At 38.6% G+C, this 25420-nt stretch overlaps 1 protein-coding gene across 1 annotated transcript in view; it reads right to left on the bottom strand.

Moving 5' to 3' along the window:
- Window positions 1-407: 407 nt before the first annotated feature.
- LOC133541799 (protein kinase C alpha type-like) overlaps window positions 408-25420 on the bottom strand; it is a 105459-nt gene continuing 80446 nt past the window's right edge. The window contains exons 7-15 of the mRNA XM_061885397.1: window positions 21123-21263; window positions 20882-21055; window positions 20702-20793; window positions 20553-20615; window positions 14890-15028; window positions 12420-12500; window positions 10397-10504; window positions 8892-9032; window positions 408-3614 (exon numbers count right to left, since the gene is read on the bottom strand). Of these exons, the coding sequence (XP_061741381.1) occupies window positions 3450-3614; window positions 8892-9032; window positions 10397-10504; window positions 12420-12500; window positions 14890-15028; window positions 20553-20615; window positions 20702-20793; window positions 20882-21055; window positions 21123-21263 (1104 nt within the window). The 3' untranslated portion in view covers window positions 408-3449. The remainder of the gene's footprint in view (window positions 3615-8891; window positions 9033-10396; window positions 10505-12419; window positions 12501-14889; window positions 15029-20552; window positions 20616-20701; window positions 20794-20881; window positions 21056-21122; window positions 21264-25420) is intronic.

Raw genomic sequence — 25420 nt, 5'->3', positions numbered from 1 at the left:
TTAAAACTATTTAGCGGGGCGGTTTAGCTCGGTTGGTAGAGTGGCCGTGCCAGCAACTTGAGGGTTGCATGTTCGATTCCCGCTTGTGCCATCCTAGTCACTGCCGTTGTGTCCTTGGGCAAGACACTTTACCCACCTGCTCCCAGTGCCACCCACACTGGTTTGAATGTAACTTAGATATTGGCTTTCACTATGTAAAGCGCTTTGAGTCACTAGAGAAAAAGCGCTATATAAATATAATTCACTTACAAACACAAGCTATGGGATGACGCATTTACTTCCGGGGTCACGTTTCCTCTTATGTCATCCCATAGCTTGTGTTTGTAAATTGTTTTTTAATTTTTTTTTATAATATAGCATTAACAAAACATCTGTATTTTTATAATATAGCGTTATATTTTTATAATATAGCGTTAACAAAACGTTTGTATTAATCATGACCCTGGAAGTAAATGGGGGGGGGTTTGTAGGGAGAAGAAATTTGGCGTAACAGCGCCGTCACCATTTTTTTTTTTTTTGTGCTTCACTCTAACTTTCCTCATCCACAAATATTTCACCCTCGCTCCAATTAATTGGGAAATTGTCGCTTTCTCGGTCCGAATAGCTCTTGCTGCTGGTGGCCAGCTTCACTTTGTCGAGAAACGTGGATTCCCTCAGAGACACTGGCGGTCACCACACCCATGGCCACACCCCTCCGACTTTCAGGTATCAAATAATCTCACTAAAACCCTTATAACACAATAAACAGATGACGGATTTTCCTTAATGATCCTAGTAAATGTGTCTAATAACATCTGAATCGCTCCAACCGCCCTCATCTTTTTTTTCTTTTCTAGTCCTTCACGCTAACTTTCCTCATCCACGAATCTTTCATCCTCGCTCAAACTAATGGGGAAATCGTCACTTTCTCATTCCGAATCGCTCTGGCTGCTGGTGGCCATGATTGTAAACAATGTTCAGATGTGAGGAGCTCCACAACCCGTGACGTCACGCGCACATCGTCTGCTACTTCCGGTACAGGCAAGGCTTTTTTATTAACGAGCAAAAGTTGCCAACTTTATCGTGGATGTTCTCTACTAAATCCTTTCAGCAAAAATATGGCAATATGGTGAAATGATGAAGTATGACACATAGAATGGACCTGCTATCCCCCTTTAAATAAGAACATCTCATTTCAGTAGGCCCTTAAAAGGACTAAGTAGTGGAGCTGCCAGATCTCATTGTGGTGGTGGGTGGGTGGGGGTCGTCCAATTACAGAAAAACACATTCAGTTCTTCGTATAAAACCTCTTTTGAGCTCATTTAAAAACACTTGAAACTTTTGCGGAACGCCTTTTAGGATGGCCCAGTCATACAGCGTGAGAAGATAAGCATGCAGGTATGGAAACGGGCTTCTTCCTAACACTGTCCACTGTTGTGTTGGAACCATGTCTCCAGTCGGACAACAGGAGTCCGATGAGCATGGATTGCACATGAAAGTCATGGACTTTGGCACTAGTGTGACAGCATGAGTACTACATCTCTGTTTGTTGGCAAATCTACAGGGGGGGGGGGGGGAATAGGACCTTCTATGTTGCTGGGGAACACAGAAAACAACCCAAAAAATAAAAAAGCACAAGGGAAAAAAAGGCTTACGGTAAATACAAGGGTGACACAAAAAAGCGTTCATCACCTAAACTTGAATAACTTTTGTAATAACGAATCAATTATTTTTATTTTTCTTGGTGATCATGTTTAGTTTGTATGGTTTTAGCACTCTTTTTCACTCCCTGCTTTGTTTCCATGACAACCCATTAGTTTTCACCTGTCCTCATGTCACGCACCTGGTTCATTTGGACTTGTGCACCTGTTGTTAATCACCACAGCACTATTTAAAGGCCTACTGAAAGCCACTACTAGCCACCACGCAGTCTGATAGTTTATATATCAATGATGAAATATTAACATTGCAACACATGACAATACGGCCGCTTTAGTTTACTAAATTGCAATTCTAAATTTTGTGCGAATTATCCTGCTGAAAACGTCGCGGTATGATGACGCGTGCGTGTAACGTCACGGATTGTAGCGGACATTTTGTTCCAGTACCGATTCCAGCTATAAGTCGTCTGCTTTAATCGCATAATTCCACAGTATCCTGGACATCTGTTTTGCTGAATCTTTTGCAATTTGTTCAATGAATAATGGATACGTCAAAGAAGAAAGCTGTCGGTGGGAAGCGGTGTATTGCGGCCGCCTTTAGCAACACAAACACAGCCGATGTTTCCTTGTTTACATTCCCGAAAGATAACGGTGAATCTTTACAATGGAACGGAGCGGTCAAGCGAACATGGTTCCCGACCACATGTCAACCGGCAGGTTTCGGTGAGAAAATGGTGGTAATAAGTCGGCTCTTACCGTAGACATGAGCGGAGAGCTTGCATCGTTCCTCCTGCAGCTGCGGACTCTCTTGCCTCCTCCCACCGGCCGCCCCCAACCGTTGGATGCTTAAACCGTGGAGGAGAGGAAAAAAAAAATCTCAGCCTGGCTGCCTTGCCTTGTCGAGAAACGTGGCTTCCCTCAGAGACTCTGGTGGTCACCACACCCGTGGGCACACCTTTCCGACCTTCAGGTTGTACAGGTACGACTATATAATCTCACTAAAACACTAGTAACACAATAAGCAGATAAGGGAATTTCCAGAATTATCCTAGTAAATGTGTCTAATAACATCTGAATCACTCCCATTGCCTCCGTCTTTTTTTTCTTCTAGTCCTTCACTCTCACTTTCCTCATCCACGAATCTTTCATCCTCGCTCAAATTAATGGGGAAATCGTCGCTTTCTCGGTCCGAATCGCTCTCACTGCTGGTGGCCATGATTGTAAACAATGTTCAGATGTGAGGGGCTCCACAACCCGTGACGTCACGTGCACATCGTCTGCTACTTCCGGTACAGGCAAGGCTTTTTTATTAGCGACCAAAAGTTGCCAACTTTATCGTAGATGTTCTCTACTAAATCCTTTCAGCAAAAATATGATGAAGTATGAGACATAGAATGGACCTGCTATCCCCGTTTGAATAAGAACATCTCATTTCAGTAGGCCTTTAAGCCTGTAGTTGCCAGGCAGTCAGCCTTGTTAATCATGCTGATGATCCATGCTGCTCTTTTTCATGCTCGTTTCTTGTCACAGTAAGTGTTTTCATTTTTTTGTCTCTGTGCTAGTTTTTGTTTTCAGAGCCAAGTTTAGACTTTTATTGAAGAACGTTTTTTTGTGTGTCACCCTATATATATATATATATTATATATATATATATATATATTTTTTTTAGGTAGGAAATCTACGCAGCGAGCACCCCGAGTGCGCTCCTCAGTCACATCTGCACACAGTATACGCAAGGTGATACCTAGATGTCAGAACTTGTCAGGAGGATCTCTGAGACGGGCAAAGGTCGAGAGTCCGAGGTCCTCCTCACACCACGCTGTGCAGGGACGGGTGGAGGAACTGAGGGTTGACGCAGGAGAAGCCCGCAAACTCGCCCTGGTCGATGTTGGCGATCACCAGCTGGTCGGGCGGGGTCAGGACGGGCTGCGTGCGCGTGAAGAACTTGTCAAAGTTTTCAGCCCCTTTGCCACACTTGGTGGAGAAAAGAAAAGAATGCACAAATAATGAGTGGACATTACGTGAATGCACCGTCATAATGCCATCACTCCTCCCGCTAATTATTATTGATAAAAGAAAAGAATGCACAAATAATGAGTGGACATTACGTGAATGCACCGTCATAATGCCATCACTCCTCCCGCTAATTATTATTGATAAAAGAAAAGAATGCACAAATAATGAGTGGACATTACGTGAATGCACCGTCATAATGCCATCACTCCTCCCGCTAATTATTATTGATAAAAGAAAAGAATGCACAAATAATGAGTGGACATTACGTGAATGCACCGTCATAATGCCATCACTCCTCCCGCTAATTATTATTGATAAAAGAAAAGAATGCACAAATAATGAGTGGACATTACGTGAATGCACCGTCATAATGCCATCACTCCTCCCGCTAATTATTATTGATAAAAGAAAAGAATGCACAAATAATGAGTGGACATTACGTGAATGCACCATCATAATGCCATCACTCCTCCCGCTAATTATTATTGATAAGCTTGTGTAACAAAAATACAAAAGCCCAAAAAGCAGTGACGTTGTCACCTTGTGTAAATGCTAAATAAAAACAGAATACAATGATTTGCAAATCTTTTTCAACTTATATTCAATTGAATAGACTGCAAAGACAACATATTTAACATTCCAACTGGTAAACTTTGTTTTTTTGGGTAAATATTAGCTCATTTGGAATTTGATGCCTGCAACATGTTTTAAAAAAGTGGCAAAAAGGAGTGAGAAAGTTGAAGAATGCTCATCAAATACTTATTTGGAACATCCCACAGGTGTGCAGGCTAATTGGGAACAGGTGGGTGCCATGATTGGCTATAAAAGCAGCTTTCATGAAATGCTAAGGATGGGGCGAGGGTCACCAATTTGTAGGCAAACAGTTTTAGAACAACATTTCTCAACGAGCTATTGCAAGGAATTGAGGGATTTGACCATCTACGCTCCGTAATATCATCAAAAGGTTCAGAAACCCTGGAGAAATCACTGCACGTAAGCCATGATATCACACACCTTGGATCTCTCAGGCGGTACTGCATAAAAAAAAAGCAACATCAGTGTGTAAAGGATATCACCACCTGGGCTCAGGAACTGTCACCACCTGCTGCCACCTAGTGGTTTGTATTCAGTTTTCCTTTGTGTGGTGCAGTTGACCTTTTGACCTCACTCCAGTTCTCTTTCCCCTGCAGTTCCTGTCTTTCTCTCGTGGGTGGAGCTGCGAGACGTGGACAGCTGTTTCCAATTCTGTTTGAGGATATTTAACCTGCTCCTTGGCAGCTGGATGGCACAGTTTTTGTCGAACAGTTTTTAGAACAACATTTCTCAACGGGCTATTGCAAGGAATTTAGGGGTTTCTACATCAACGCTCCGTAATATCATCAAAAGTTTCAGAAACCCTGGAGAAATCAGTGCACGTAAACTATGATATCACACACCTTGGATCTCTCAGGCGGTACTGCATCAAAAAAAGCGAAATCAGTGTGTAAAGGATATCACCACCTGGGCTGAGGAACTGTCACCACCTGCTGCCACCTAGTGGTTTGTATTCAGTTTTCCTTTGTTTGTTGGACCTCACTCCAGTTCTCTTTCCCCTGCAGTTCCTGTCTTTCTCTCGTGGGTGGAGCTGCGAGACGTGCACAGCTGTTTCCATATCTCTGTTTGAGGATATTTAACCTGCTCCTTGGCGATTCAACCCTTTGTCTACACTCCCAGATCTTCCATGTACTTTGCTACGCGTATTCCTGAGTGCTCCTGGTGTCATCCAGCCTGCGTCTTGGTTTGATAGTTGCACGTCTTGCAAACTCCAGCCTAAGTTCAGTTCAAATTTGATAGTTTTTTTTTGTTGTTTTCGTCACGAAGCCCTTTTTGAGTTTACCTTTTGCTTCGTCGTCCTTAGTTCTCTCCTTTATGGAGCACCCTCAGTTGTAAGTACGTTTTACTGAGTAAAGAGACTGTTCTACTCACCTTTTGTTAGTCTGCATCCTTGGGTTCCTCGTAATACTTATTGTACCAAGCCGTGACAGGAACACTTCAAAAAACCACTGTCAGTAACTACAGTTGGTCACTACATCTGTAAGTGCAAGTTAAAACTCTACTATGCAAAGCGAAGGCCATTTATCAACAACACCCGAAAACGCCGCCGGCTTCGTTGAGCCCGAGCTCATCTAAGAAGGACTGATGGAAAGTGGAAAAGAGTTCTGTGGTCTGACGAGTCCACAGTTCAAATTGTTTTTGGAAACTGTGGACGTCTTGTCCTCCGTAACAGAGAGGAAAAGAACCATCCGGATTGTGCAAAGTGTTAAAGTCGGCATGTGTGATGGTATGGGGTTATATTAGTGGCCAAGGCATGGGTAACTTACACATGTGTGATGGTATGGGGGTGTATTAGTGCCCAAGACATGGGTAACTTACACATGTGTGATGGTATGGGGGTGTATTAGTGCCCAAGGCATGGGTAACTTACACATCTGTGAAGGCACCATTAATGCTGAAAGGTACATACAGCTTTTGGAGCAACATATGTTGCCATCCAAGCAACGTCATCATGGACGCCCCTGCTTATTTCAGCAAGACAGTGCCAAGCCACGTGTTACAACAGCATGGCTTCATAGTAAAAGAGTGCGGGTACTAGACTGGGTCGCCTGTAGTCCAGACCTGTTTCTCATTGAAAATGTGTGGTGCAATATGAAGGCTAAAATCTGAGAAGGTAGACTGTTGAACAACTTAAGCAGTACATCAAGCAAAAATGGGAAATACCTTTACTGAGTCTTGTTAAAAGGAAAGGCCATGTAACACAGTGGTAAAAATGCCCCTGTGACAACTTTTTTGCAATATGTTGCTGCCATTAGATTCTAAATCAATAATTAATTGCAAAAAAAAAAATCAGTTTCTCAGCTTGAGCATGAAATATGTTGTTTTGGCAGTCTATTCAAGTGAATATAAGTTGAAAAGGATTTTCAAATCATTGTATTCTCTTTTTATTTACCATTTACACAACATGACAACTTCACAAAAAAAGTGAGTATTAGGAGTGAAATATTTTTTTTAAATCATTTTATCCATCCATCCATTTTCTACCACTTATTCCCTTTTGAGGTCGCGGGGGGTAAATCATTTTAATCACACAAAAAAGTTAACTAAAAATTACATCAATCCTGGTAAAAAGAAATAAGAATGTAAAAAAACAAGGTCAATAAAAGTATTTATTTTTCAATAAAATGTTGGTGTACAGCAAAAAACAAAATCACAATGGATATTGTCACACTTTATTCAATTTTACAGAAAAAAAAAACTTTAAAAGGAAATGACTAGATTATTGGGTAAAAATGTATGTGTTATAAACAAAGATGACTTCATTACTATTTGAGAAATATTTAGGGTATATATTTGATGAAATATAAGTATCACTATAAATATGTACATATATGAACATAATTAGAAGAACTTATTATTTAGATTTAATTTACTTTAATTATATTAGATATTTTCATTTTGTATTTCCATAGTTGTTTTTATTGACTTAAAAATAAATAATACTTAAACCTACTATTTATAATTGTGACAATATTCAATAGGATTTTTTTTTGCTGTACATCAACATTTTTTTGAAAAATAAAGAGTTTATATTTTACTTTTTTTTTAACATTATTTTCACCAGTATTAATGCCAGTATGTCTTACCAGCATTAATCATATTAATTTAATGTACTTTACTGAGTAAAAAGTTATTAATTAAATTTTATTTTTTATTTTTTTTATTTAGCGGATTCAAGTACAGTGTTTTATTTTCCTGTATTCAAACAGTGTTACAGGTCCAACTGTGTGTAATGTTACAGTGGCCAAACATTACAAACATACTTGTTAAATAAAACCTTGTTTTTAATAAATACTTTTGCGTTTGGACCAGATGTTCCTCCGAGGGAATTTAAGTTGCATGGTCAATCCCAAATTATTTTGATGACACATAAACTGGTTTTAAATGATAACCCAGAACAGAATAGGTATATTGCAATTTATTCCAAAGCTTTGGAGAGACCAACCTAAAAAACAGCACATATAATTCGCGTCGCCTAGTTGATCTGAAAACCCTACGGACGCGCTGTTTTCTTCAATATCTCCCCCGCCCACACCTACCGGAACGAATACACATATCGGTTGTTCTGCTAAGCCTAGGACAGGAAGAGATAAAAAGGGAGTATGGCTACGCCTTACATTCCTAAAGCTTCAAGATTAACACACACAGTTTACTAGCGGACAACCAAAAAGAGAACAAAAGGAAAAACACTAGCTGTTTTCAAGTATGACGATGAATATAAAGGAATAACTCTTAAATATGGATACATGTAGATATTTATCTCCGTCAATACTTAGGCCTACTCCGCTAGAGTATTTTGATGGGAATCAGAATCAGAAATACTTTATTAATCCCTGAGGGAAAATTAAAATGTTGGTCATTACGGTGAAACATGGAGAGCCACGTGTTTTTTTTTTTTTAGGTGGTTCTTGGTGAAAGAAGTTTGAGAAAAAATCCTAATAAATAGAACAAAATTCAACTTTAAAAGGAAATTACTACTGTCAGAATAATTGTATCCAAGTTATCACAAAACTTTGTGTTACATTGAGTTCAGTTCGCCCTGCGAGAGGACAAAAGCTGTCTTTGATCCTACCAAGCAAAAGGCTTGTAAAACTCCACTGTGTACGATGGGAAGCGACATGAAGGCGTCGGTTTCTTTCTTCTATTGTAAGCCACAGAAAGATTTTGTCTTGACCCGAGACCTACAAAGTGGAGTGGAAACAGGACCTGCCCAAGCTCCAGGCACCTCTTCTTTGAACTGTTTTACGAATTTTTCTTTGAACTGTTTGTAATCAAAGGTGATGGCTGTTTACGACCACCCCTCCCTTAGAAACAGCTGTTGCCATGGAATCAGGGAAAGTCCAAATAAAAGAGGCATACAATCTTCCGTCAGAGCGTGGTGACACTGTACAAGGGTAGAGGTGTACGCGTTTCTCCTCATTGAGCCAAATTTCATCCTGCCTCTGTTTGATACCTTGCTTCTTGTCTTGTTTAATACATGTCATCAGTGTTTGAACCTGACAACTAGATTATTGGGTAAAACTGTATGTGTTATAAAAACAGATGACTTCATTATTATTTGGGAAATATTTACGGTATATATTTGATGAATTATAAGTCTCAGTATAAATATGAACAGGTCGGACAAAGAAATGAACATACCACTTTGGGCTTGAACGGTGGTTGGATCTCCTTGTTGGCCAGCCTTTCCCAGTCGATGCGGCGGAAGAAGGCCTGCTCCCTGATGTCCCTCTCGCCCTCGGGTCCACAGCCCAGACGCTTGGAAGGGTGTTTGGTCATCAGCTGGCGGGGACCACAACATGGTGACATTATTATACATAATCATTGCATTCATACACGCAGGCTTTTCTTTGGGACCGAATGTCCCTATTGGATTTCTAAGCTTTTATTGTTATTAAACCGCCGCTTCTTTCAGCAGTAATTTGACCCCCTTAACATGCTTCAAAACTCGCCAGATTTAACACACACATCAGGAAATAGCCATCTAATCAAAAAAACAAAACTCAAAATTGTGCTCTAGCGCCCCCTAGGAAAAAACACAGACAAAACTGCTTGTAACTTCCATTAGGAATGTCGTAGGTCTGTTAGACCTAGATTTTAGACTGATTTCCTTCAGCAAAAATCAACAGGAAGTTGGCAAAAACCCCTTCAAAACAAAAGTTTCCTAAAAATGTCATTTTTGCCTCTTTGAGCTGTTATTTGACCCCTTTCAAATGCTTCAAAACTCACCAAACTAGACACACACATCAGGACTGGCGAAAATTGCCATCTAATAAAAAAACAAACTCCAAAACTCAAAATTGCGCTCTAGCGCCCCCTAACAATAAAACACAGACAAAACTGCTCCTAGGAAGAAAACACACAAAACTGCTTCTAACTTCCGGTAAGAATATTGTACAGACATGAAAGAAACCAAAACCTCTATGTAGGTCTCACTTAGGCCTACATTTCATTCATTTACATCCTTCAACAAAAATCAACAGGAAGTTGGCAATTACCCCTTCAAAACAAAAGTTTTGTAAAAACCCATCACCTTTTTTCAGACATTATCTCCTCTGAGTGCATTTGTGGTGTCGGCTTCAAACTCGCACAGGAGAGATATTGAACCCTTCTGATTAAAAGTTGCGCAAAGACTTTTTCTAACTGCTCCGGTTTTGGTTTCAAAGAACCTCTGCGCTGATGCTGCTGCGCTGCTGCCGTCTCAAGATGGCCGCTTAAAAGCAGGAAGCACCAGCGTGACCACACAATGCAGAGAAGGTAGGTAATGTGCGGGTAAAGATATGTTGTCTGGGTGATGGCAGGAAGCACCAGCATGTATGGGTGAAAGAAAGAAGCACCAGTGTGACCCCAGGATGCAGGGAAGGTAGGTAATGTGCAGGTAAAGATATGTTGTCTGGGTGATGGCAGGAAACACCAGCAAAACTCAGTCCCGCCCATCGCTGCTTGCAGCTTTAAATTTTATTTTTTTTCTACACAACTGCATTTATAAAAAAGCACTAAAAACTCATTTCCTTTTCCAATCACATTGTGATGCTTAAAAAGTGACAGCCAGCTGTTTGAGGGACAGCTGGCTGCTATAATAACACTCATTGAAAACACATGTCCTATGTTGTAATGGATTCCCTGTGAAAAGGCTCGTCACCTACCCCTTTGCAGATGGACACCGCTTCTTTGGACATGGATTTGGGGTATGACACATTGTGCTCCATGATGGACTGGAAGAGCTCGTCCTCATCCTCGCCGTCAAACGGCGGCTGCAAAAGCCCCCAGGAATATATAAGCCAAGTTAATGCAGGAACAAGAATCGTTTTGTGTCGTTCACGCCATTTTCGGGTCCTAAATGACTGTCAAAGTCTTCCAAATTGTTGGAATACCTACTCAGACTTCTTTGGTCCAGGTGAGAGGCATGATTTATCATCTAAAACGGGGGTGTCAGAAACGCGGCCCGCAAGACGTTATTTTGCGGCCCCCACCTTAATATGAAAGTTTAATGACAACGCGGCCCGCAAGTTTTATATGAATGGCGCTTGACACATTGTTGTATGTGGCTCTCGAGGGCCAAACATTGACGTCACTTGCATGATGCAAGCAGAGAAACGTTTTGCCGCTTTTCCACTAGACCCGCACAAATTCTTCCTCACTCCGTCCCTCCCTCGCTCGCCCGCCTGCTCTCTCTCTCTCTCTGTTACTGTGTGTGTGTGTCTCGCTCGCTCCCTACTCCGGCCCCGGGGAGACGAGTGGTCCGGTAGCTTCCGAAGCACTCCGCCGAAGGACCGAGCGACTATACAAAACGGAGGTGCAGCGCTGATAGAAAGTCGCTGGGCGAATCGGACGTGTAACATGTTAGTTGTGATGTTAGCCCATTCGGGACTAATTGTGCTACCGTAACTGTAAATTCCACGACGAGCGCCCCCCCCCCCCCCGCCCGTTGGCTCCAGACCGAGACAATTTTTGTTTTTTGGGTCCAAAATGGCTCTTTCAACGTTCTGGGTTGCCTACCCCTGCGTTAGTGAATAAGCGGCAAATGAGTGAAAGCGACAGAAACGTTGCCATGGAGACGAGGGTTTTCTTACGTGCCCGGCTGCAGTCACACCACGACACCTGTCCGTCAGTAATAACAGTCCCCGATAACCTGGGCCAATTCAAACCGTTATTCCATCCATCCATCCATTTTCTACCGCTTATTCCATTTTGGGGTCGCGGGGGGCGCTGGCGCCTATCTCAGCTACAATCGGGCGGAAGGCGGGGTACACCCTGGACAAGTCGCCACCTCATCGCAGGGCCAACACAGATAGACAGACAACATTCACACTCACATTCACACACTAGGGACCATTTTAGTGTTGCCAATCAACCTATCCCCAGGTGCATGTCTTTGGAAGTGGGAGGAAGCCGGAGTACCCGGAGGGAACCCACGCATTCACGGGGAGAACATGCAAACTCCACACAGAAAGATCCCGAGCCTGGATTTGAACCCAGGACTGCAGGACCTTCGTGTTGTGAGGCAGACGCACTAACCTCTCTGCCACCGTGAAGCCCCAAACCGTTATTTGTTTTTTTTTATTGTTCAATTTGCATGGCCTCACATTACTTAATTCTCATTTTGTTTCATTTATATTTTGATTTTGTTTTCTGTTGAAAATAAAAATAGACATTTAAAAATATTTTTTTTTAGCCCAGCCTCACCCAGACTCTGCATTCAGTGGCCCCCGGGTAAATTGAGTTTGGGACCCCTGATCTGTAATAACGTTCCAGGGAGCAAGGAAGCAAGGAAGCAGCTGACCAATCAATGATGTAAACATAGAGATAAACGGCGTCGCTATAAATAGTTTGTCTGCGTTAGCGCTTATAATAACAATATTGCTAATACTTGTTTAATATTCAAGTCACTAAATGTATACGGAGGATTGTTGGCCGTTTTTAAAATGTTATTTATTGGATTTTATGGGCGAAATAGTGAACCTCCCATTGGCTATGCTGTGAGCGAACTTAATTTTTTTTGTTTTTATCCATTCGTCATGTCTTATATAATGATTGTGAAGGATAGGCAACATTTAAAAAAATGCAATTCCCCTTTAAGGTTCAGTTATAGAATGTTGTGATGTAATAATCGGTATTCCAGTCGTTTATTGAAATATTTGCTACTTAATCTTGACTGTTGTGGTTTACCTGTCCTGCCAGCATCTCATAGAGAAGAACTCCATATGCCCACCAGTCCACCGATTTCCCATAGGGCTGGTAGGCTATGATCTGATCAAGAGAAGAAGAGGACAAGTCCAGGCTTTAAAAAACAAACAAACAAACAAGTCAACCAAACCTAACTATTCAGAGACGCTAACAAAGGAGCTTTTTTTTTTTTTTTCCCAACATCCAATTTTCTGTTGCACTTTTCACTCCCGCATGTGCACACACATAATCAGCAGACAGTTGAGAAGCAAAAAAGAAGAAAAATCACAGCTCCATTTAACAGCGAAAGTATCAATTGATGCCATTGCCTGAGATTTTAGCACGGGGAAAAAGAAAAAAATTAACTATTCATATTTAGTAACACCTGTTCACTTTTGAGAGCTTCGATATGAATAAATACTGTTTCAAGAAACAGTATAGGCTTTGATGCGTTTGGACCACCAGATGTTCCTCCAAGAGAATTGAAGTTGCTGGTCAATCCCAAATTCTTTTGATGACACATAAACTGAGTTTAAATGATCACCCAGAACAGAATAGGTATTTTGCAATTTATTCCAAAGCTTTGGAGAGACCAACCTAAAAACAACACATTCAATTCACATGTCTATTGTTCTGCTTAGCCTGAGACAGGAAGAGATAAGAAGGGAGTATTGCTACTCCTTACATTCCTAAAGCTTCAAGGTTAACACACAGTTTACTTGTGGACAAACATAAAGAGAATAAATGTAAAAAACACTAGCTGTTTTCAAATATGACTATAGAAGGAAATAACTCTTAACCTTCCTCTTGTGTTATTTCTGTTACCATCTGTTATGTTAACGGGTCGGTTTTGACCCATGTCTTAAATCAGCTGTAAAATACACTAAAAACAATTATCTATCATCCAATTTGTTTCTCATCTCTTGGTTACCTCCTTAGGTTTCCTTATCCATGAAAATATTGGTTTTAATATTTTTGGTGTGGGCCATTGGGCCTGTTATTTGTCAGTATACCCCTCGATTTCAATTAAAAAAAATGGTAAAACGAACCTCAAGAGAATCGTATAAATAAAAAAAAGGTTGTTGTGTTACCTGACCATTACTGAGGGGTATTAGAACACATCTCTTAAATAAATTTGCTTTATTTATTTTTTCATTTTAATAATTTTAACATAGTAAAAACTCTATACTGAATTGACCTCAAATGTCTTGACATTTTAGTTTTTTAATGCATAAAAGAACCACATACATTTTGTTTGTTTTTATACTGGATAACAAGGTAAAATGAGAATCCACTAAAGCTCACATGATTGGGAGAGGAGCTGGCCGTCAGTGTGTTCAGTTTTGGCTCTACTTATTGCTTTATAGTCTTATTCTTATAACTGGGTCGAAACCGACCCTAACAACACCAAGGTCATAATTTCAACCAGAGCATTTTATAATTTAGTGAACCAAAAAAAACAAGTTTTATTTGGTTGAAATAGAGGTTCCTGACAAAGTCAAAAAGCCTTGATGCATAAAAATAAATTTATGTGGTTCTTTTATGCATTTAAAAACTAAAACGGGTCGGTGCCGACCCTAACACAAGACGAAGGTTAAATATGGATATATGTAACATTAAAAAGTTCAAGTACCAATGATTGTCACACACACACTAGCTGTGGCGAAATTTGTCCTCTGCATTCGACCCATAAATGATAAATGATAAATGGGCTGTACTTGACCCATCCCCTTGTTCACCCCCTAGGATGTGAGGGGAGCAGTGAGCAGCAGCGGTGCCACGCCCGGGAATCATTTGTGGTGATTTAACTCCCAATTCCAACCCTTGATGCTGAGTGCCAAACAGGGAGGTAATGGCTCTCATTTTTATGGTCTTTGGTATGACTCAGCCGGGGTTTGAACTCACGACCTACCCATCTCAGGGCGGACACTCTAACCACTAGGCCACTGAGTAGGTATAGTATGTATGTATAGTATGATAGAACATGTATATATATATATATATATATATATATATATATATATATATATATATATATATATATATATATATATATATACACATCCATGTTCTACCGCTTTTATGACCTTTTTCTTGTGAAATTCCAACTCATTTTTCACAACAAGCTTTTTGATATTTGCATCGTATGTATATATTATTCATGTTGTAAATACACATCTTTATATATCTTGAAACAAAATCAACTGTTAAAAAACTTTAGTTTGGCCCATATTGCTGGAAAACAACACATCCTGTAGCATATAAAGACAGACCTTCAAAATAAAAGTAGACCAGTACAATAATAGTCAGTTCACTATAAAAACTGCGGACAGTCTTTTTTTAATTCAAAACAAAACCAAAACACAACTGCAATATGCTAGAGAAAGACCTCTTTTGGTAGAGATGAAAAGAAATGCTGAGTGGGCAAATGTGTGACTACTTGGTGGTTGTTTCCTCACCATGGGCGCCTCACCTCTGGTGCGATGTAGTCAGGTGTGCCACAGAAGGTGCGAGTGCTCATGCCTTCATACATGTTCTCCTTGCACATGCCAAAGTCGGCGATCTTGATGTGGCCCTCGGAGTCCAGCATCACGTTGTCCAGCTTCAGGTCCCTGAGGGGAGGGCCACACACATCATAGGCTTTCATTAGGGACCGAATGTCCCTTTAGGACAGAGGACTCTATTGTAGTTCTAGCGTTTTATTCTGTCTTTATTATTATTCCGCAGCTTTGAGCTGTAATTGGAACCCCTTAACATGCTTCAAAACTCTCCAAACTAAACACACACATCAGGACTGGCGAACATTGCCATTGAATCAAAAAACCTAACCCCAAAACTCAAAATTGCGCTCTAGCACCCCCTAGGAAGAAAACACAGACAAAACTGCCCGTTACTTCCAGTAGGAATGTTTTAGCGACATGAAACACAAATCTCTATGTAGGTTTCACCCAGACCTAGATTTCATACACTGACATTCTTAAGCAAAAATCAACAGAAAGTTTGCAATTCCCCCTTCAAAACAAAAGTTTTGTAAAAACACTCACCTTTGCCTCTTTGAGCTGTAATTTGACCCCCTCAACATGCTTCTAAACTCACCAAACTGGACACACACATCAGGACTGGCAAAAATTGCTATCTAATCAAAAAACCTAACCCCAAAACTCAAAATTGCGCTCTAGCGCCCCCTAGGAAGAAAACACAGACAAAACTGCCTGTTACTTCCAGTAGGAATGTCTTAGCGACATGAAACAAAAATCTCTATGTAGGTTTCACCCAGACCAAGATTTCATACACTAAATTTTTTAAGCAAAAATCAACAGGAAGTTTGCAATTCCCCCTTCAAAACAAAATTTTTGTAAAAACACTCACCTTTGCCTCTTTGAGCTGTAATTTGACCCCCTTAACATGCTTCGAAACTCACCAAACTGGACACACACATCGGGACTGGCGAAAATTGCGATCTAATCAAGAAACCTAACCCCAAAACTCAAAATTGCGCTCTAGCGCCTCCTTGGAATAAAACACAGACAAAACTGCTCCTAGGAAGAAAACACAGACAAAACTGCCTGTAACTTCCAGTAGGAACGTCGTAGAGACATGAAACTAAAACCTCGAAGTAGGTCTCACTTAGACCTACATTTCATGTATTTGACAACTCCCAGCAAAAATCAACAGGAAGTTTGCAAATCCCTATTCAAAACAAAAGTTTTGTAAAAACAATCACCTTTGCCTCTTTGAGCTGTAATTTGACCCCCTTAACATGCTTCAAAGCTCACCAAACTGGACACACACATCAGGACTGGCAAAAATTGTGATCTAATCAAAAAACATAACCCCAAAACTCAAAGTTACGCTCTAGCGCCCCCTAGGAATAAAACACAGACAAAACTGTTTCTAGGAAGAAAACAGTGAAAACTGCCTGTAACTTCCAGTAGGAATGTCGCACAGACATGAAACAAAAACTTCTATGTAGGTCTCACTTGGACCTACATTTCATAGATTGACAACTCCCAGCAAAAATCAACAGGAAGTTTGCAATTCCCCCTTCAAAACAAAAGTTTTGTAAAAACAATCACCTTTGCCTAGTTGAGCTGTAATTTGACCCCCTTAACATGCTTCAAAACTCACCAAACTGGACACACACATCAGGACTGGCAAAAATTGCGATGTAATCAAAAAACCTAACCCCAAAACTCAAAATTACGCTCTAACGCCCCCTACGAATAAAACACAGACAAAACTGCTCCTAGGAAGAAAACACAGACAAAACTGTCTGTAACTTCCAGTAGGAACGTCATAGAGACATGAAACTAAAACCTCGAAGTAGGTCTCACTTAGACCTACATTTCATATATTTGACAACTCCCAGCAAAAATCAACAGGAAGTTTGCAATTCCCTATTCAAAACAAAAGTTTTGTAAAAACACTCACCTTTGCCTCTTTGAGCTGTAATTTGACCCCCTTAACATGCTTCAAAACTCACCAAACTGGACACACACATCAGGACTGGCAAACATTGTGATCTAATCAAAAAACCTAACCCCAAAACTCAAAATTACGCTCTAGCGCCCCCTAGGAATAAAACACAGACAAAACTGCTCCTAGGAAGAAAACACAGACAAAACTGCCTGTAACTTCCAGTAGGAACGTCATAGAGACATGAAACTAAAACCTCGAAGTAGGTCTCACTTAGATCTACATTTCATATATTTAATAACTCCCAGCAAAAATCAACAGGAAGTTTGCAATTCCCCCTTCAAAACAACAGTTTTGTAAAAACAATCACCTTTGCCTCCTTGAGCTGTACTTTGACCCCCTTAACATGCTTCAAACCTCACCAAACTGGACACACACATCAGGACAGGTGAAAATTGTGATCTAATCAAAAAACCTAACCACAAAACTCAAAATTACGCTCTTGCGCCCCCTTGGAATAAAACACAGACAAAACTGTTTCTAGGAAGAAAACAGTGAAAACTGCCTGTAACTTCCAGTAGGAATGTCGCACAGACATGAAACAAAAACTTCTATGTAGGTCTCACTTGGACCTACATTTCATAGATTGACAACTCCCAGCAAAAATCAACAGGAAGTTTGCAATTCCCCCTTCAAAACAGTTTTGTAAAAACAATCACCTTTGCCTCTTTGAGCTGTACTTTGACCCCCTTAACATGCTTCAAAACTCACCAAACCGGACACACACACCAGGACTGGCAAAAATTGTGATCTAATCAAAAAACCTAACACCAAAACTCGAAATTAAGCTCTAGCGCCCCCTAGGAATAAAACACAGACAAAACTGCTTCTAGGAAGAAAACACAGACAAAACTGCCTGTAACTTCCAGTAGGAATGTCGTAGAGACGTGAAACTAAAACCTCTATGTAGGTCTCACTTAGACCTACATTTCATATATTTGACAACTCCCAGCAAAAATCAACAGGAAGTTTGCAATACCCCTTCAAAACAACAGTTTTGTAAAAAACGGTCACCTTTTTTCAAACATTATCTCCTCTGAGCGCGTTTGTCGTGTCGACTTCAAACTACCACAGGAGAGAGATTGAACCCTTCTGATTAAGAGCTGATGAAATAGTTTTTATTACTAATACGGTTTTGATTTTATCAGCCTTCAAGAACCGCTGATCTGAAAATCATTTCAAAGATGGCTGCCGTGCGCAGACACAGTGAGAGAGACGTTTTTTGCTCTTTGTTTTCCATACCGTCTGCTGCTGGTGCGCACGCACCAACATTTGTGAGGGAGGGGCTGTGATCGTCCATACCAAAATGGCTGCCAGGTGGCGTAGCTAAGCCGGTATGTTTTAAAGTTGTCATTCGCCTGCATATTGTAAAAACAACAGTCCAACATTTTACAAGTAATTGTAAACTTATAGGTGCCGACCATCAGGGCGGAGTTGCGACGAGAGAGTGTGTCCATGTTAAGATATTACGCCGAGTTGGAAAGTCTATCTGTTTGCTAATAGTAGCTACTAGCCGTACCCATGTATTTTCAATAGGCGGTTAGCATCGGGTTTTAATCCCATTTCCGCCTATGTTTCTGCTCCGATTGAATTGACTTACATATGGTGCCTGACAGTTGTGGCGTTTTAAGGCCATCTGCACTTTTTATGCACCGAGTTGGTAGGTCTATCTGTTTGCTAATAGTAACTACTAGCCGTACCCATGTATTTTCATTCCAACTTATATCTGTCAGTAGACACGTTATGGAAGGTAAAAACTACAACGTTAGACAAAGTAGTGTGTTGTTCTAACTCAGGGGTCAGCAACCTTTTTGAAAGCAAGAGCTACTTCTTGGGTACTGATTCATGCCAAGGGCTACCAGTTTGATACACACTTCAATAAATTGCCAGAAATAGCCAATTTGCTCTATTTACCTTTAATATATATATATATATATATATATATATATATATATATATATATATATATATATAAATGGGTATTTCTGTTCGTCATTCCGTCGTACATTTTTTTTTCCTTTTACGGAAGGTTTTTTGTAGAGAATAAATAATGAAAAAAACGGTTTAAAAGAGGAGAAAACACTAAAAAAAAGAAAATTAAATTTTTAAACATAGTTTATCTTCAATTTCGACTCTTTAATATTCAAAATTCAACCGAAAAAAATAAAGAGAAAAACTAACTAATTCGAATCTTTTTGAAAAAATTTAAAAAATAATTAATGGAACATTAGTAATTTTTCTTGATTAAGATTAATTTTAGAATTTTGATGACATGTTTTAAATAGGTTAAAATCCAATCTGCACTTTGTTAGAATATATAACAAATTGGACCAAGCTATATTTCTAACAAAGACAAATCATTATTTCTTCTAGATTTTCTAAAACAAAAAAAAAAAAAAAAAAAATCTAAATACTTTGAAAAAAGAATTACATTTGATTCTACAGATTTTCTAGGTTTGCCAGAATAATTTTTGGGGAATTTGATCATAATAAGTTTGGAGAAATATTTCACAAATATTCTTTGTCGAAAAAACAAAAGCTAAAATGAAGAATTAAATTAAAATGTATTTATTATTCTTTACAATAAAAAAAAAAAAAATACTTGAACATTGATTTAAATTGAAGGAGAGAAGAGGAAGAAATTTAAAAGTTAAAAAGGTATATGTGGTTAAAAATCCTAAAACCATTTTCAAGGTTGTATTTTTTCTCTAAAATTGTCTTTCTGAAAGTTATAAGAAGCAAAGTAAAAAAATAAGTGAAGACCAAGTCTTTCAAATATTTTCTTGGATTTTCAAATTCTATTTGAGTTTTGTCTCTCTTAGAATTAAAAATATCCAGCAAAGCGAGACCAACTTGTTAGTAAATAAATACAATTTAAAAAATAGAGGCAGCTCACTGGTAAGTGCTGCTATTTGAGCTATTTTTAGAACAGGCCAGCGGGCGACTCATCTGGTCCTTACGGGCGACCTGGTGCCCGCAGGTTGGTGACCCCTGCTCTAACTTCTATCTGAGAAGCCCAGACTTCCCTCTCCTCAGACACTTCCATATAGACTCGGTCCCGTCCATGCCTGCTTGCAGCTTTCGTTATTATTGTCCTCTTGAGGCCGAATTCCTGACACAGGTTTTGATGGGATTGTTAGTGGAGGGCTTGAGAGATGAGGTCTCGGTCCACTTGGTCACTGTGGAGAGATGGAGCCAACGGGCCGATGGCGGCAAGGAGGCGGAGGATGCGGCGGAGCGGAGAGGCGGAGCATGACGGGGGCGACGCCGCCGCAATCTAAATCAGGTGCGAGGCTCACACACCGGCACACAGTTATCGTATCTCCTCTGGCTGTATAAAAGGGGAGAAGGAGGAGGGATCGTGGCAGAAGGAGTTGGAGAGCTCGCAGCAGTGGATGAGGAGCGAAAGGGACGGGGAGCAATACGTGAAAGACGGAACTGCGGCCGACTGAAGAGCAAGAGACGGAAGCGACCATAGAGTGAGAAGCAGAGAGAGAGAGAGCAAGACGGCGATGACGAAAGGTTTATTTGAAAAAATAAAAAGAGCAAAATGTCCTTCCTTGATGGTCCTGGGAACCCGCACGACAGCAAGAGACTGTCACAGTCACTTACATGACTTTTTTTTTCAACCGCACTGGAAGTGTGAAAGCAGTGACTCACCTGTAGATAATTCCCTTCCGGTGCAGGAAAAAGAGACCGGCTGCGATCTCGGCGGCGTAAAAGCTGTAAAAAAAAAAAGAAGTGAGAATGAATAAAAAAATAGAAACTGCGGAGTCATGAAATGTAAAGGGCAAAAGTAAAAATCCTACACTGCTTGCGGCTCCTTGAACTTCCCCATACGCTGGATGTGATACATCAGGTCGCCTCCGTTGATGTACTCCATCACAAAGTACAGGCGGTCCTAAACCGAGTTACAGTCGTTTAGTGTGCGGCGGGGGGGGGGGGGGGGGGGGGGGGGGGAAGTGGGCGGAGCCTGCGCACGCACGCACCACGGTCTGGAAGCAGGAGTGCAGCTGGGTGAGAAAGGGCGGCTTGTCCCTCTGCGCCAGCACCCTCTTCTCCACCATGGTGCACTCCACGTCGTCGTCCTGGATCACCACGTCTTTCTTCAGGATCTTGATGGCGTACAACTCCTGCGTCGACTTCATCTCCGCCAGCATCACCTGCCCGTGAGGGAGGAGAGGGCTGCGGGTTAAAGGTCACGGGGTCACGCCGGCGCACCGGACCCACCTTGCCGAAGCTGCCTTTCCCCAGCAGGGCCAGGAAGGTGAAGTCGCTCAGGCGGATACGCTCGCCGTTCCCTGAAGGGAGGCTGAAGCGGCGGTGGTCCGACGGCGTGATGACTTTCTTCCCGTGGCCGAGTTTGGCTTTCTGAGGACACACATAATATTTATATATATATATATATATATATATATATATATATATATATCTTTCTGAGGACTGTCCTGGAAATTTCTTAAAGACGATCCTTTAGTGACAAATGGCTTTAAAATGATTTATTAAAGTAACAAACAAATAATAACAAGCTTTGCAAAGCGAGACCAAACCAGAACGACATATCTGTTCGTTCCAGCTTGTTCTAACTCCTTTTAGAATATGTAACGACAATTATATATTCTCAGAAGTCCCACCCTACATGCTCATTTACATACAGTACACCAGTGGAATGAATACCCAAAGTCCTGTGAAGAAGGAGAGGGTGTTGTTCTCCCAGAAGGGGGGAGGAGGGTCACTCAGGAAAGGGGACCAATTTAGCCCAGAGGGGGGTCAAGAATAGATGACACATATGCCCAGGTCACTCAGGAAAGGGGACCAATTTAGCCCAGAGGGGGGTCAAGAATAGATGACACATATGCCCAGGTCTACTAAAGTCCACACGTCACATCAAAGACTCAGGAGAAAGAGCCCGATCAGATTAGAGGCCTCTGGCACATTCCTAAACCTAATAAACGTCTTTTGGTACCCAGTTCAAAGAACATCATCTATTTAAACAAGTATAAGTAATTTTGCTATCACAGGACACACATAATATTTATATGTATATATATATATATATATATATATAAAATCTCCTGATGATTGAGGGAACCCCTCATGAAACACTTCTGTAGAGATGAAGTAATCTTGTGATTTTTTTCCCACACCTACATATATATATATGTATATATATACAAACCCCGTTTCCCTATGAGTTGGGAAATGGTGTTAGATGTAAATATAAACAGAATACAATGATTTGCAAATCCTTTTCAAGCCATATTCAGTTGAATATGCTACAAAGACAACATATTTCATGTTCAAACTCATAAAAAATGTTTTGTTTGCAAATAATTATTAACTTTAGAATTTGATGCCAGCAACACGTGACAAAGAAGTGGGGAAATGTGGCAATAAATACTGATAAAGTTGAGGAATGCTCATCAAACACTTATTTGGAACATCCCACAGGTGTGCAGGCTAATTGGGAACAGGTGGGTGCCATGATTGGCTATAAAAGCAGCTTCCATGAAATACTAAGTCCTTCACAAACAAGGATGGGGCGAGGGTCACCACTTTGTCCACCAAAAATGATTCCTGGGCGTGGCCACTGCTGCTGCTCACTGCTCCCCTGATCAAGGGTGATGGCTCAAATCCAGAGGATTATTTGGCTACACCGAGTGTGTGTGTGACTATCATTGCTACTTGAACTTGAAACAATAACTATTATTATATTCCCAAGACAAAATGTCAGCATGAATTCCATTTCCATCAAGTTATTCCAAATTATGTGCTCATTCAATTATAGTCCGCTTGTATGTTTGCTGATACTAATCATGTTGTTTGGAAGGTGGGGGGGGGGGGGGGGGGGGGGGGGGGGCAATGTTGCACATCCCCTGCAGTCTTAATGACTGGCTTGAAGGTCTTGGAAAACTACAAAAAAAAAGGCCAATTAAGACCCTGCCGGCCTGCCCTGATGACTGCCAGACTCAAAACCACAAGAGGATTTTGCCACTTGCAAAACATTTTTTTTTTTCTGTAGAAAGTCTAAATGTTTTTTGCAGAATATGTAGCATTTTAAAGGAAGTAAAGTTTGAAATGTGTTTTGCATTTTCATTTGAACACATAAAACCAACATAAATACAATGTGCATAAATATGTCATGCTGCCACCGTGTGGACGGATTGAGCATGCGCACCAGGACCTCTGTTTGTTGAATGAGTGTCAATCACAGACAAAGTGTTCGTGCATATAGACAGACTTTTTTTTAGTTTTTTGCATTAGAAAATATTTTAATATTCATTAAAAATGAATTGTTCATTAATTTACTCAATTAAATAATATTGTCACATGTTGACCTATAATTAAAAAAATCATATGATTATTGTAAAATGCAACCGTTTACAAGCGGTGAAGTTGTCATTATTAATAATAATATAGAATAAAAGCGTAACACGTACAAGTAAAAACAAAAATCAAAAACATGTTGTAAAGTAATTGTAAAATAAAATAATCCAATGAAATATAATGTAAAATATAATTCAAGATCATTAGAAATAAAGTTAATTAAATAGGACTAAAATGCTGAGAGTAAAAATAAGATAACATGTTTAAATATTTTTAAAGCATATGCATTTCAAGTAAAAATATATTACAAAATAATTGAAAAATAAACAAAGTGAATATCAATAAAAATAATTTTGTAAAGTAAAAATGATCAAATGAAGTATGATGAAAAATATAAAACAATATAATTAGCAATAACATTACCAAAAAAATAGGATTAAATGCTAAGAGTAAAAATAAAAAAAGCCCATTTAAATATTATTAAAACATATGCATTTACAGTAAAATACCTAGCCGTTTGAGTAAAAATATATTACAAAGTAATAAACAAAGTATATATCAATAAAAATATTTTAGTAAATTAAATAATCAATTAAAAATATGATATAAAATATAATACAACATAATTAGATAAAAATGCTATGAGTAAAAATAAAATAGCAATTTTAAATATTATTAAAACATACGCATTTACAGTAAAACACCTAACAGTTTGAGTAAAAATATACTACAAAAATAATTAAAAACAAAGTCAATATCAATAAAAATACTTTTGTAAAATAATCAAATGAAAATATGATGTAAAATATAATACAACATAATTACAAATAGTTACCAAATTAAATAAGATTAAAATGCTAAGAGTAAACAAAATAATAGCATATTTAAATATTATTAAAACATACACATTTACAGTAAAACACCTAACCGTTTGAGTAAAAATATATTACAAAATAATAAAGAAATAAAGTAAATATCAATCAAAATAATTTTGTGAAATAAAATAATCAAATGAAAATATGATGGAAAATATAAGACAACATAATTAGAAATAAAGTTACCAAATTAAATATGATTAAAATGCTAAGAGTTAACAATAAAATAGCATATTTAAATATTAACACATATGCATTTACAGTAAAACACCTAACCGTTTGAGTAAATATATATTACAAAATGAAAAAATGAACAAAGTATAAATCCATAAAAATTATTTTGTAAAATAAAATAATCAAATGAAATATGATGTAAAATATAATACAACATAAGTAGAAAAAAGTTACCAAATTAAAAAGGATTAAAATGCTAAGAGTAAAAATAAAATTGCATATTAAAATATTAAAACATAAGCATTTACAGTAAAACACCTAACCGTTTGAGTAAAAATATATTATAAAACAATAAAAAAAAAAAGTAAATATCAATAAAAAAATTGTAAAATAAAATAATCAAATTAAAATATGAAGTAAAATATAATACAACATAATTTCAAATAAAGTTAACAAATTAAATAGGATTAAAATGCTTAGAGTAAATATAAAATAGCATATTTAAATATTATTAAAACATATGCATTTACAGTAAAACACCTAACCGTTTGAGTAAAAATATTTTACAAAATTATAAAAAAAAATAAACAAAGTAAATATCAATAAAAATAATTTTGTGAAATAAAATATTCAAATGAAGTATGATGGAAAATAAGCCAACATAATTAGAAATAAAATTAACAAAGTAGATAAGATTAAAATGCTAAGAGTAAAAATAAAATCGCATTTTTAAATATTATTAAAACATAGGCATTTACGGTAAAACACCTAACCGTTTAAAAAATATCTTACACAATAATTAAAAAAATAAACAAAGGAAATATAAATAAAAATAATTTTGTGAAATAAAATATTCAAATGAAATATGATGGAAAATAAGACAGCATAATTAGAAATAAAGTTAACAAATTAGATAGGATTAAAATTCTAAGAGTAAAAATAAAAAGCATATTTAAATATTATTAAAACATAAGCATTTACAGTAAAACACCTAACCGTTTGAGTAAAAATATATTATAAAACAATTAAAAAAAAAAAAAGTAAATATCAATAAAAAAAATTTAAAATAAAATAATCAAATTAAAATATGATGTAAAATATAATACAACATAATTTCAAATAAAGTTAAATTAAATATGATTAAAATGCTTA

This window comes from Nerophis ophidion, linkage group LG23 (assembly GCF_033978795.1).
Source record: "Nerophis ophidion isolate RoL-2023_Sa linkage group LG23, RoL_Noph_v1.0, whole genome shotgun sequence".
In the NCBI taxonomy this organism is placed as follows: Eukaryota; Metazoa; Chordata; class Actinopteri; order Syngnathiformes; family Syngnathidae; genus Nerophis; species Nerophis ophidion.
The sequence above is the reverse complement of the archived record's forward strand: the minus strand, read 5'-3'. Positions and strand labels throughout refer to the sequence as shown.